The sequence below is a fragment of the Thamnophis sirtalis genome, unplaced genomic scaffold (assembly GCF_051295495.1).
Source record: "Thamnophis sirtalis isolate CommonGarterSnake01/CBP01778 unplaced genomic scaffold, rThaSir2_p1.2 scaffold_12, whole genome shotgun sequence".
Classification (NCBI taxonomy): Eukaryota; Metazoa; Chordata; class Lepidosauria; order Squamata; family Natricidae; genus Thamnophis; species Thamnophis sirtalis.
In genome coordinates, this window is record NW_028261392.1 from 52,970,352 (window position 1) to 52,983,487 (window position 13,136).

The 13,136-nt window shown below is 44.3% G+C and overlaps 1 protein-coding gene across 1 annotated transcript; it reads right to left on the minus strand.

Annotated features, from left to right (window-relative positions):
* Nucleotides 1–2,192: 2,192 nt before the first annotated feature.
* Nucleotides 2,193–12,812, minus strand: FAM78B (family with sequence similarity 78 member B). Its single transcript, XM_087726552.1, has 2 exons — nt 11,940–12,812; nt 2,193–3,062 (listed from the first exon to the last, which is right to left on the minus strand). Exons 1-2 carry the CDS (start codon nt 12,200–12,202, stop codon nt 2,540–2,542), a joined length of 786 nt encoding a protein of 261 aa, XP_087582678.1. The 5' UTR covers nt 12,203–12,812; the 3' UTR covers nt 2,193–2,539.
* Between the last annotated feature and the right edge of the window lie 324 nt (nt 12,813–13,136).

Here is a 13,136-nt window from a genome sequence, read left to right on the forward strand (position 1 = left end):
CCTGGTCCTCTGGTTTCTGGTCCTCTGATTCTTGGTCTCTGCAAAGACCAAAAATCAGCAAGGGGAGCAGAGCTGCTGGCCAGGATGGGCAAGACAGGGCTTCCCACCCTCCCCACCTGAGCAGCCTTCTTGCACGGCCTCAACCCGCCAGCCTGCGCCACGATGCGCATCTACGGTCTGGAGCCCCTGGCTGGCTTGGGCACATGGGACATTTGCTGGCTGGCTGGCCAGCCACCCTGCTCCTGCCACCATCGAGGGTGAGGGGCAAGGGGGCGGTTTTTGTGCTGTTGCTTCTGTTCGGGATGCTGGCGCAGCCAGGAGGAGGATCCACCATTGGGGAGGCGAGCTGCCCCAGGAGGGCCAGAGGAGAGAGCAGCTCCTCTTGCATAGAGATGCCATTGAGGGCTCAGTTCGCCCGTGGGGGAGCAGCTGCGGGGAGCCGGCCAATCACTCCTGCCCCTCACCCTGGGGCTGCCGCTACCACTGCTGCTCTTCTGATGCTGTGGGGCTGCCCAGGAGCTGAGTCTGCATGGGACAAATGTCTGTCCGGCACCAGGATACCATGTTTCCCTGAAAATAAGACTTTTAACCCCCGAAATAAGCACTTGGCCTTATTTTCGGGGTTTTATTATTTTTGAAGTGCAGGATGCGGCGAGCGCTGTCACCTCATGACTGCTGCTGTGTTGCAATATTTTCAGGGAGGTCTTATTTTAGGGGGAGGGCTTATTTCAGCACATTGGCTCAAAAGCCCAATTGGGCTTATTATCCAGGGAGGTCTTATTTTCAGGGAAATATGGTAAGAGGTGTACCAACCGGGAAGCTTCCTTGGCAGAAGTGGCGGAAGGAGGGCTGTGCAGGCTTGTTCTCTGTGGCGGGCTGGGGGGGGCGCTTCATCCCAACCAGAGTTCAGGTTTCTCTTCTGGTTTCTGGTGTGCATGTGCGCCAGCCAGCTGGTGTTCAGGCGCGCATGTGCGCCAGAAACTGGAAGACCAGGTATGCTGGGCAGCACTCGGTGCTGAAAAGGTTCACCAACACTGCTATAGGACCATCTTTGTTGTTAAGGCTCTTAATATGGGATGAACTATAGTTATTTATTCTCTTTCTCAAAGATTCCCAGAACAATTATATCAAAAGTGAAATAAGCTAAAACACATCTCTGAAGATCTTATAAGCTAAAATTAATAACTACATTTATTTTCTTGTTTAGATATGATCATCACATTAAATAGAGTTGGGACAAATCAATGACCCCAATGAATTCTCAAAGAAATGCAAGAGAAGGTAAAATACCCATTAACTTTTAATTTTCATTATTAATCTAAAACTATGTATTTCTTCTCAAATATGAGAAGATAAAATACCTTTCCTAGCTACATTTAGGTTGGGGGGAAAGTATTTTGGGAAGTTTCCCATTATTCAAATGGTAGCCCTTGAGTAATATCTACTCTTGCAAAATGGTATCTGGATTTTTCGCCCATATTACAAGTAATGCTTTTGTTCCACAGGTGTTCCCCTGCGCTGAATGCCCTCCCCGCCCCATGAGCAAAGAGACTTGACTCATACTGAATTTTTAAAGTCTCCCTTTTTATCCATATTTAGTAACAGTTCATATCAATTTTTTTACAATGCTGATAGAGCTGGATTGCACCTAACTTTCTGAACATCTGAACACCTTCCATCCCAAATGTAATTAATTATTTCTCCCCCCAAAACATGCTATGTGCAGATATCCCTTACGTTTGTATAAAAAACAGAGTTAGTATATGAAAACAAAAACATTCCTTAAATACTTAGGCTGTTGCCAGTTATTTATCTTGGATTTCACCTATAGCTTGGTAAAACTCTATGGCAAAGTTCCTAGAGTTACAATTACTCGAACACATTGAAAAACATGCAAAAAGTCTTAATTTCATTATTTCAAATAATTAGCCCCAGAAAGAAGTTGATTAGATGAAGGTCCTGATTTTCAAAATTCAGCACTATGGATAGTTCCTCGTGAATAGAACTGCTCTTTTTATACAGATGAGATTAAACTGACAGTATTTGCTTTTTGTAAACATTCTCTTCATTCCAATGAGCAGACTGATCATTTTGATTATCAATTAAAATGCATAGCTATAATGTGGTAATTTGCCATCCCTTCCTGTCCTAAACCAGCAGAAATCAAGCAAGACAATAGGAGTCCATAAATATCTCATAAGAACAGTCTTTATAATCACATTTAATTGGTTGGGAAGCAGCATTAAGCCACAGGCACTGAAAATTATATTCATATTCATTATATTTCAAGATTAAGAATAGAAACTTTCTTCTTCATGAGAATGCCCCTGAAAGTGTAGAATAACATTTCTTCTTCCAAAGTCCAGGAATTCAACTATTCTGCAATGGCACATACTTGGCCATTGCCATCTAACACTATATTGAAGAAGCCCTCTTCACACTTGCAGTAACAAAAGGCAGGTGAATCTGAAAGGTCTTCTTTGGCTCAGATATCCATTCTAGAGTGGCAAAAGTTCTCATTTAAATGCATTTTTATTTTTTATTTTGGTGGTATCACTACCAAAGGCAGACCTCTCTTAGGCCTCCACATGAGGACCTGGGCATCATTGGCATTGGGTTTCACTAGTGCATTTGGTGGGATGGGTTCCATTCGGCTCAAAATCTTAGGCTGTTCCTGTTGAGCTTTCCCCACGAGGCGGGCTCGCTTGCCCAAGAGCTGCATGGGATCAACTTCAATGTCTACTCTCATCCTCCATTTTATAGTCTGCAAAATTATTTTTTCCTTAGTAGTCATATTCATGGCCACTAACCATGTAGTAAAACTTTGGTCCCGTTTGATCCTAGTCAATAGTGGCACATTGCTATCGCTCACAGGGACAGCCCATGTCACACTAGGATAAAAATTGTCATTCATACTGACTGAAAACCTGGAAACTTTATTGGTAGGGCCAATCAGGGTAACAGTTTCTGTGGTGTTCCCATACCAGGGATAGCTCACTCCATCAGAGTCACTGATGGCTTTTACACGTCCTTCTCTCAAGTCTGGAAGTTCCCAGCTTGACCTAGAAAGAGCAGAAGAAAAATACACACTAAGAAAGATGTAGCAACAATGACTAAACAATTACTGTAAATTCCTGTGCTTTATAAAATGATCACAACACAGTCACAACTTGCTATCTGTTATTTAGGCTTTTAAAGGAAAAAGTGAGTAGAGAAAAAATTAGTACAAAGGCACTATCACATTAAAAGTAATATATAGCCATCAAAGCTAGTATTCCTAAAAATCTTAATTATTTGTGAATTGATTAAATTGCTTTTCAAAGCCTCACTATTTTTCCTTTTCTTTCCTTGAATTTTCTAACATGCTACTTTATTGGAAATTTCTGGATTTAATATTATGGGGGAGGATTTTCTCTATCACTGTGTTGACATTACAGAAAATATACATCTCTGTTGTTACACCTCTATTTTATTGATATTACTATTATAATTTACTAGTTGGTTGGATACCTGTGCTTCACTACGGAACTGGAACAGCAGTAGGTAGCATGAATCTCCTCTCCTCTGCTTGTGTTTTGCACTTGGAAGATATTTCTTTTTGGGTTGGGAGGGGGAGTAGAACTCCTTAGCATGAGAGTGTGTTAATAATAATATAAGAAATACTAATGCTCTGATGGTCATTTTGAAAAATCGTTTCTTAGCAAGGACCTAGAAGCCAAGAGGAACAGACGTGCTTCGCTACGGAACTGGAACAGCAGTAGGTAGCATTCTTCACCATCACACTCCATTATCCTGTAGTTGTAAAGGCAGCAACAGCAAAGATGGTCTTCTTGAGAGGAACCTTGGTGTTTGGGTCATACTGAGGTATATTGATGTAATAGCCATCTTTTCCATGGCAGAACATCAGAGAGTACTGGAGGGTGTCATAGGCACGCTGTGTCTGATTCGTAACGACCTGTTGTCTCTGCTGTGGAGAACAATATCTCTCTTCTCAAATTCCTGACCAATAATGAGAATAGCCACTTCCGTAGTCATGGGGGCATTGAAATGATCTTGGTGGTCTCCAGAAGGCTTCCTATTGGTGTTAATCACCACCTGGAAGTCCTTGTGGCTCTTAGGAACAGAATCAACAGCAGCCTTAAGTTCCAGAATATACTTGTTGTGTTCACGCACAACTTCTGCACTTGGTTAACCAGTTGTGGATTAACACCTGAGTAGATTCCACAATGGATGTCCCTCTCATTGTCATCATCACCAACAAAGTACATCTGGAGAAATGAACACTGCTGCTGAGGCCCCGCCATAATACTCCCTATCCTGTTGTAAACCTGGCCCTGCACTTTAAATGTTGGCATAAAATTTCCCTCCTTCACCTCTCTGGCTCCAAAAGATGTCATTTGGAAGCATCCATTGTACTTCTGGACAGCAGAAAGTGCTTTGCCATTGGATGCTGGTAGGTGAGAAGGCTGTGTAAGGGTTCAAGACAGGGCTGAAGGGGAGAGAGGTGGACTTTACTGCCACTGCAGCACATCCCAGGACTCTCATCCTGCCACTTTAGAGCACGGCACCAGGCACAGGGTAACCGGGGTCCAATATCAGACTGAACCTTTGCTGGATTGTACATACTTGTTCTGTTACAATAAAGAGCTCTTGTTGTCTAAGCCTGAGTGTGCCTTTCCATTACCCGATCTAACACTGGTGACGAAGGTGGGATTGGAAGGCAACTAGGTGAACCAAAAAGAGCGTAGCAATCCAGCAAGTAAATCCAGCCTGGAGCTCAGCATGGCTTTGAGCAGCCATTTTTGAGCGGCCAACTCAAAACTCCCTCAGAACACAAAATGGCCATGCACACCCCACCGTACAACCCAGTCACTGAGCACTGGGTCTCGTATATGCTGAGGTTCGACTGCTTCCTCGAAGCCAACGACCTCATGGGCCTTTCTGAAGGCCGCAAGAAGAACATGTTCCTGAACTACTGTGGATGGGAAGTGTTAGAAATAGCCAAAGACCTATCAGAGCCAATACTGCTCCAATCAGCCGCTTGGTCAGTGCTCCAACAGATGCTGAGGACATACTACACTCCGAAGCAGTCTAAGCACGTCCGCCGGCAAATTTAATATTCGCAAACATAAGGCAAATTGATCAACGAGTATGTTGCAGTGCTAAGAAAGGCCGCAGTGTACTACGAGTTCCGAGACCTAGATGAACTTATACTTGACCGCCTCATATGCGGTGTGCGGGACATTAATTTACAGAGGAGGTTACTTGCCAAATTTAATCCCACTCTACAAATTGCCTTGGACAAAGTAAGGGCATCCGAATCTGCCGTTATGACTACAGAAACCCTGCAGTGCCAAAGCACTCCACAAGACGCACGAAAGTGCGCACACGTACATTGCGAGTCTGCAGAGGCTGAGAGCTCAGAAAATGAAGATGACAGCTGCCACATGCGCAGTAGCCGCGCCAAGGCAGCGCACAAATTCAAACCGCGTTTCCCGCCTTGGCAAGCTGCAGAGGAGACCATGTCATATTGTCTTGCCATTTCCACGACGCTATCTGCCAGTACTGCAAGCTCCTCAGCCACCACATGCCCAATGGAACCGAGGCATCCATAGCCTATTACTCAAGGACATTGTCCGCTGCTGAGCGGTACAACCAGCTGGACCGTGAGGCTTTGGCTGCAGTGGCCGGTGTAAAAAGGTTCCATGAGTACCCCTACGGCTGTGATTTCAAACTCATCGCAGACCACAAACTGCTACTGGGCTTGCTGGTTGGGGACCGTCCCACTCCTGTATCATTATCGCCGCAAATGACCAGATGGACTATTTTCCTAGCAGCCTACACCTATCGCCTCGTCCATCGTCCAGGCTCAAACTTGGGGCACACCGATGCTTTGAGTCGCTGCCCGCTGCCAGAACTTCTTGAGTCGCTGCCCGCTGCCAGAACTTCTTGCAGACCCTACCCCCGAGACGCCAGTCCGTCTTATTGACTGCTTAGAGACTGGTCCTGTATCATCTAGTGACATTGCCCGCCACTCTGCAAGAGACTCCACCATCAAACAAGTTTTGAACTGGGTGTGGAGGGGATGGCCCAAGGGGCCAGTTGGGTCTGATTTCAAAATGTATTCTTGTAAAAGAGATGAATTGTCTGTTATTAATGGCTGTTTGCTGTGGGGGGACCGGGTCGTTGTTCCACCCAAACTCCTAGTTGCAGTATTAGAGGCTTTACATGTAGGGCATCCTGGAATTGTCAGGATGAAGTCTTTGGCTAAGAGTTCCGTGTGGTGGCCTAACATGGACAGGGAGATCGAAGAATGGGTGGCTACCTGCTCACTGTGCCAGGAGTGCAGACCAGCTCCCTCAGAGGCTCCCGCTAAGGAGTGGGAGCGACCTCAAGCACCATGGTCTAGGGCAGTGTTTCCCAAAGTGTGGTATGCATATCCCCAGGGGTGCGGGAAGAGTTTGGTGGGGGTACGCGTTGCACCGGAGTTTGGTGGGGATCACGTGGGAATATCCACTGCACCGTGCTTAGCTGCGCCCACAGAACAAGGAAAGAAATAGGCGCGTATCGCAGTTTTTACATGGGAACTGGGGCCATCGTACAAAAAGGAACAGACTATTGGACGTGGAACCGCATCTCAGATTAAAATTAACAACCAGGGAACCAAATTATGATGATCTGTCATCTCAACGTAAACAATTTCATCCTTCTCATTGAATCAAATAAATGTTCTTTATAATATAACTTTCGTTTATTTTGCGTATGTACCAAAAAAATAAAAAATAAAAATATTTTGATTTTTATTAAAGCATATGTTTTTTATGAAGGGTACTCAGCGTTACGAAAATTATAGAAGGGGTACACATATGTCAAAAGTTTGGGAAACACTGGTCTAGGGTGCACATAGGTTTTGCTGGCCCAGATCATGGCCAGACATTCTTAGCAGTTGTTGATGTCTACTCGAAATGGCTAGAGGTAGTCCTCATGACCTCCACTACAGCAGAAGCGGTCATCAAGGTACTACAGAGACTTTTCTCCACACACGGCCTGCCCGATGTCCTGGTCTCTGACAATGAGATTCATGGCCATGCAATTCTAGACCTACTTAGCAGCACAGGGAATCAGACATGCCCTGGTCACGCCATTCCATCCGGCCTCCAATGGTCAGGCAGAGAGAGTGGTGAGATCTGCAAAAGAGGCCCTATCCAGGATGGGCCCGGGAGATTGGCAAACATGGGTTGATCATTATCTTCTAATTCAACACATCACGCCAAGCACTACTACGGGGAGAATCCCCTCTGAGCTTCTCATGGGTCGCCACTTAAACCGGCTACACCCAAATTATTCTGCCGCATCGCCCCCAGACTCCACAAGCAAAATTCAGAATTTTAGCATAGGGGATTCAGTTTATGCCCACAACTACGCCGGGGGAACTCTGTGAATTCCTGCCACAGTGTTTGCCATCATCGGGCCTCGCTCTTATCTCGTAGAGCTTGAGGATGGTCGGAATTGGAGAAGGCACGTTGACCAACTCCGTGGCTGCCTCTCCAAGTCCAGTCGAGGTAACTCCTGCATGAATTAGCCAAAGCCTTACCCAAAAGGAGCATGAAATCACTCCTTCCAAAGCCAACTCAAACCCGAAGACATCGGGATAAGCCTGTGTCAACTATCTACTATGGGCTGTTCTACTATGCTTCTGATTGCCAGAACTTATTACACTAAGCACATACACACAAATTTTGAGTAACCAAGATATTTGTACCAAGCATAGTCTCTGCTGCTTCCCATCTTCTTGAATAAGTTTATTTGGAAAGTTATGAAAGTTCAGGCTGCAAGGAAAGGTTGATTGCTTTGGTCTTCTAATCTAGTTGCTAAAGCCTCACAGATTTCTATTCTAGTTTTCTATTTATTTTATATGTATTTTCGGTTGTGACGTCATCAGATCATGCCTGTGAAGTTGAACACTCTCATAAGCTGGTTTGCTTTATATTTATATCCAGCTTCCCTCAACTTCTGTTCAAACAATACAACTATGAATTAAGTAAACAAACATAACATATTACCGTATTTTTCGGAGTATAAGACGAACCTTTTTTCCTCAAAAAAGAGACTGAAAATCTGGGTGCACCTTATACATGGCCAATTTTGGGAGGCTTGCAGAGTGAAATTTTTTTTTCCTTTTGGAAAGCTCTTTAACTGATTGATGAGAATTACACTGATCAAGTGCTGTGCTAGCAGAAAAAAGGTGCTGCAGATTGTCAGCAATTTCCTTCTCCAGCACATTTATTTATTTATTTATTTATTTATTTATTTATTTATTTATTTATTTATTTATTTGTTTGTTTGTTTGTTTGTTTGTCTTGTATGCCGCCCACTCCCGGAGGACTCCGGGCGGCTCACAAAAGACAAGGGAAAGGGGGGAACGAGACAAAGACAACATATTAAAAAACAAAACCAACATTCACAATTTCTGTGGAGGTAGATGCTTCTCAGCTCCCCCCAGCCTGCTGGAACAGCCAGGACTTGGTGGCTTTGCGGAAGGCCTGCGGGGTAGTAAGGGTCCGGATCTCAACAGGGAGCTCGTTCCAGAGGGCCGGAGCTGCAACAGAGAAGGCTCTCCCCCGGGGAGTCGCCAGCCGACATTGGCTGGCAGATGGAATCCGGAGGACACCTAACCTGTGCGATCTAATTGGTCTGCGAGAGGTAATCGGCAGGAGGCGGTCTCTCAGGTACCCAGGTCATGGATAAATACATCTGGAAACATCTACCTACCTACCTACTCTCTCTCTCCCCCCCCACCTACCTACTGTATTTCTCTATCTCCCTACTTATCTATTGTATTTCTCTCTCCCCCTCTACCTACGTACCTACCTTTCTCTTTCCCTACCTACTTTATTTCTCTCTCTTTCTCTCTATCCCTCTACCTACCAACCTACCAACTCTCTCTCCCTTCCTACTCTCTCTCTCTCTCTTTCTATTTCTCTATCCCTCTACCTACCTATCTACACCCATTCTCTCTCCCCACCTACCTATTGTATTTCTCTCATTCTCTCTCTCTCTCCCTTTCTCGACCTACCTACCTACCTACCTACCTGCCTACCTACTATATTTCTCTCTCTTTCTCTCCCTCTCTATCCCTCTATCTACCTACCTACTTTTTAAAAAATTTGTCTGTTCAAAACCTTGGTGTCTTATACTCCGAAAAATACCAAGTAGACATGAACCTGATGGGGTTTAAGTTTGAACAGGGAGTAAATCATGGGTGCAGATTATAAAGAATGGTGATAAACTGCAGCACATATAGAATAATTTATGCAGCAACAATTTGGAATGAGCAGAAGCAATTCCTGTCAGCCAGAATGTCTATCATCTCTGCCACTACTTCAGATCCTCCATAACTTCTTGTTGTTTCTGTCCTGTCCTCGGCTCATGGTCCTAAACATTCCTAGCAAGGAACCACTCTTGGGAAATTCTGGGACTTAAGTTGCTATTCCGCTCAAGTCCAGCCAGATCTTTAATTCAAGGTATGAGGTTTCTTTGGAAAAGAGACGGCTAATCTCATGAAACTATGCATATCCAGCTGTGTCTTGCCAGTCTCCTCTATCACTTCCCTTTTTCTTTTTCCTCACTAGAAAAACAAAGATTTGGGTAAGGGAAGAATGGTGGAGGGAGGAAGTCCTGGTAGGTTAATATATGAAGTGAGGATTGTAAGAGAAAGAATACTCATTGGCAGTTCAAAAATGTTTCTGATGGTTTGGGGATGAAATTGTTATCTCTGTGAAAATGCCTTAGATCGGTAATACTAAAGAATAAAAAGAAACAGTGTAAGAGGAATTTCATTTGGCAACTGGGGAATACAATACATAGATGTTTTGAATTAGCACAGATATGAGAGGGCATACAGGATGAAGCACAGCAATGTGTAAAAATACAGATGCCCAGAAGTTTATTTTTGCATCCACCAAGAAAAAACTCTTCTCTCTGATGATCAAAACTGAAGTAATCGTATCTATCCATCATATTTGTATCTTTATAAATAGCAGATACACTAATTGTGAAAAACTGGAGACAAATGAGTTCTTTAATTCTAACAATGAAATAACAACAATTATCTTGGTATTTGCTTTATAACTTTTTTACTGGATATCAATGAAGGCCAGGCAGAGAAATCATTAAGAAAAAAATACCATTAGGAAGCATGAGGATCAATTCAGAAGGCAATTTAATATTAAATTTAAAAGCCACAAAATGCCTTGGTTACATTTTGGAACAAAGCTTTCCCTGATAATTGATTCCCAAAGTAACAACAAATAAGCTTTTTTTCTGAGAAAAACTATGGTTAATTCTTCTACAAGACCTTTCAGACGAACTCAGTCTTTACTATCACAAGGACAAAGATAATTTCATTTTATCTTTTGCGGAATTAATTAAAGAAAATATATATTTATTTTTCTATGCTGCTGATGTGTTCTAGTATTTTAATAAATTGATAGTTTGGTAATTATTAGAGAGAACATTGAAGTAATTTTAGCATGTATATATCATTAATATACATGTATCAATATCCATACATGTATCTTAATATGAAGGCTAAATGAGTTTTCTGACAGAAATATGTTACTGAATTCCTAGACAGATGTTAAGATGCACATGTTATGTGTGTGTGTGTGTGTACGTGAGTGCATGCATGTGTGCATGCACGCACACACACAACACACACACACACATACACACATTCCACAATTAACAAGCTTGCTGTAAAGCTGAGTGACTCATGTGCAGGAATTCTCTCAGTAACATGGTTTTTACAGAGATATCTTAAAATTATCTTCATATCTTCTGAAATAAAGTGGTATTGAAGTGTCAACTATTATTGTCAAGAACCGAAAAGGTTCTGGGTGCACGGCGGAATATTGTATGGTTGCCTCAAAAGTCCAAGCAATCTAAATACACAAAAATCAAATTCAGATTAAATGTGTGCATTGCGGTTTTCATACTTTCAAATGTAAATTGGTAATTTTGGCAAGCATTCTGTCCAGGATTCTTTCTTTAGGAAAGGAGAAATGAAGGCCAGTGCCATGATGATAAATCAGTCACCTGTTTGACTTCTTTAAATTGGCACCATTGTGGAGCCATGTTCCTATTGCTATAGATGTTGAAACATCAAGAAGAGAGCAAAATATTAACATAACTAAACAACGAAGGGCCAACCCACTTTTTACATAAATCTTCCCTTCTGGATTTCTTTTTATTTAGCTGAAATACCCAGGAAGCTCTTGACTAAAGTAGCATTTCTACAGTATGAATGATTTTATTCATGGATCAATTGTGCCTTGTGTAATTTGGCAATGGCACATAAAACATAAGGAAAAATACAAAGAGCAACTTTCTATCATCTCATTCACTTCCTCAACAAATGGCAGTGACAAAAGCTCACTGAAGATGGTGCATAGAAAATGTGCTCTACTATTTAATGCACAAACTTCAATGAGGGCTGAAGCTGTGATTGGCAGGCAGGGCAATGCCTAGGAGAATATCTCCTCCACCACACTTATTAGCCAGGCAAAAAGCAGCCAAGGGCACTGGTGCCCAAAGGAAGTCTGTTGTCTGCCACATAAAGGAGTGTCTTCCTTCTGACTTAAAGGGGGGGGGGGGAGCAGCCATATTTGCTAGAGGGCACAGGCATTATTTGCGCAGGCAGAGTCTGCAGATATCCTTTGCTAAGGAGACCATCTGCCTAGATAAAGGGCATCGCTAGCGCCAAGTCCATGCTTTCTGTCGCGGAAGCGCTTCTTTTTGGTAGCGAATCGGTTACTAGGGAGACAAAATGATACCCTCTGAACGACTCTGGTCGTTAGGGGTGGACTGGCAACCGTAGCGAAGGCGTCGCCCTTTGCTCGCTCCCGTGGCTGCTCTGCTCTCCCCCACGCTCCACTTACATGCCCAGGTTGCTGTAGGTGTTGTAGAACTCCATGTGGTTGCAGGCCTGGATCCAACCCACCACCCAGGTGTGACGGCGCGGGATAGGCGGCATAAGGACGCGAGCGGCGGCGCGGAAATAGGGTGTTCGGTAGCGCAGCACGATGGGCGATGTCTCCTCGATGGCGGTGGTTCCCGGCTCGATGGAGGCCGACACGTCGTATACCACGATGTTCTCCCTGCGCACTCGCGCCTTGCACGCCACGCTCTGCAAGCAGCCCATAGCCAGGCGAGGCCTGCCCCCTAGCCTCCCCAGCCGGGGCCCCGCATCCGGCCGGCCTCAGGATCAGCCAGCGCCCGAGCACCCCTCCGGCTCGGGATCATTTCAGCATCCGGAGGCTAGCACACATCAAGTCCCGGAGGCGAAGCTCCAATGCAAAGCGCGCCTGGCTGTCGGAGGACTCTACCTGTTCCTAGGCCGGGATCGCATAGCTCTCCCACCTTCCTCGAAGCTCCTGTATGAGCAGTGCAGGCTGGGGCAGCGCCGAGGGAATTGCGGGCCCGCGCGCGTGTCTGGAAGGAAAGGGGTTGGCTCACCCATCAAATCCTTAGCAGCAGAGTGGATACGAGGACACGTGCCGGGGAGAGAATGACGTGAAGGGCAGGCGAAAAAAAGGGGGTCTCCACGGCAAACGTAACGTAGCCGGCAGGAAATCACCTTGAATTGCTCAATCTTGATTTTGCGTCGCGGCAGTGACTTGTTTTGCGCGGATAGCGCATTCACGGATTAGCGGGAAGCATTTTTTTTTTGAAGGGTACACTTCCCCCAAATACTGAATTTAAAGCGTGCAGATTTAAATTAGGACGCGCGGTTAACTCTAAAATGCCTCTATCGTGCCCGAAAAATGGGCAAAAAGGTTGATGCTTTTTAATTTCATGGATTCTGGTTTTCCGAGGCAATTTGCTAGCGGTTAATCAGTGCTTCCCGTCAGCGTGTCCTTGAGGAACAACTAACGTCAAATGGAGGGTTCCTTTCAAAAATTTTCGATTGGTCCCTTGGACGTGATGATAATATCAAGAGGGCTACCAGTCCTTTTTTCAGTACTTTTCTTGTATGAACAGTTACCATTATCAGATTCCCTTGCCATAGACATCAAGGGTAAGAAAATACTTTTACATATAGAAAAGACAGAAGTAGCTATTTGGTCATAAGAAGG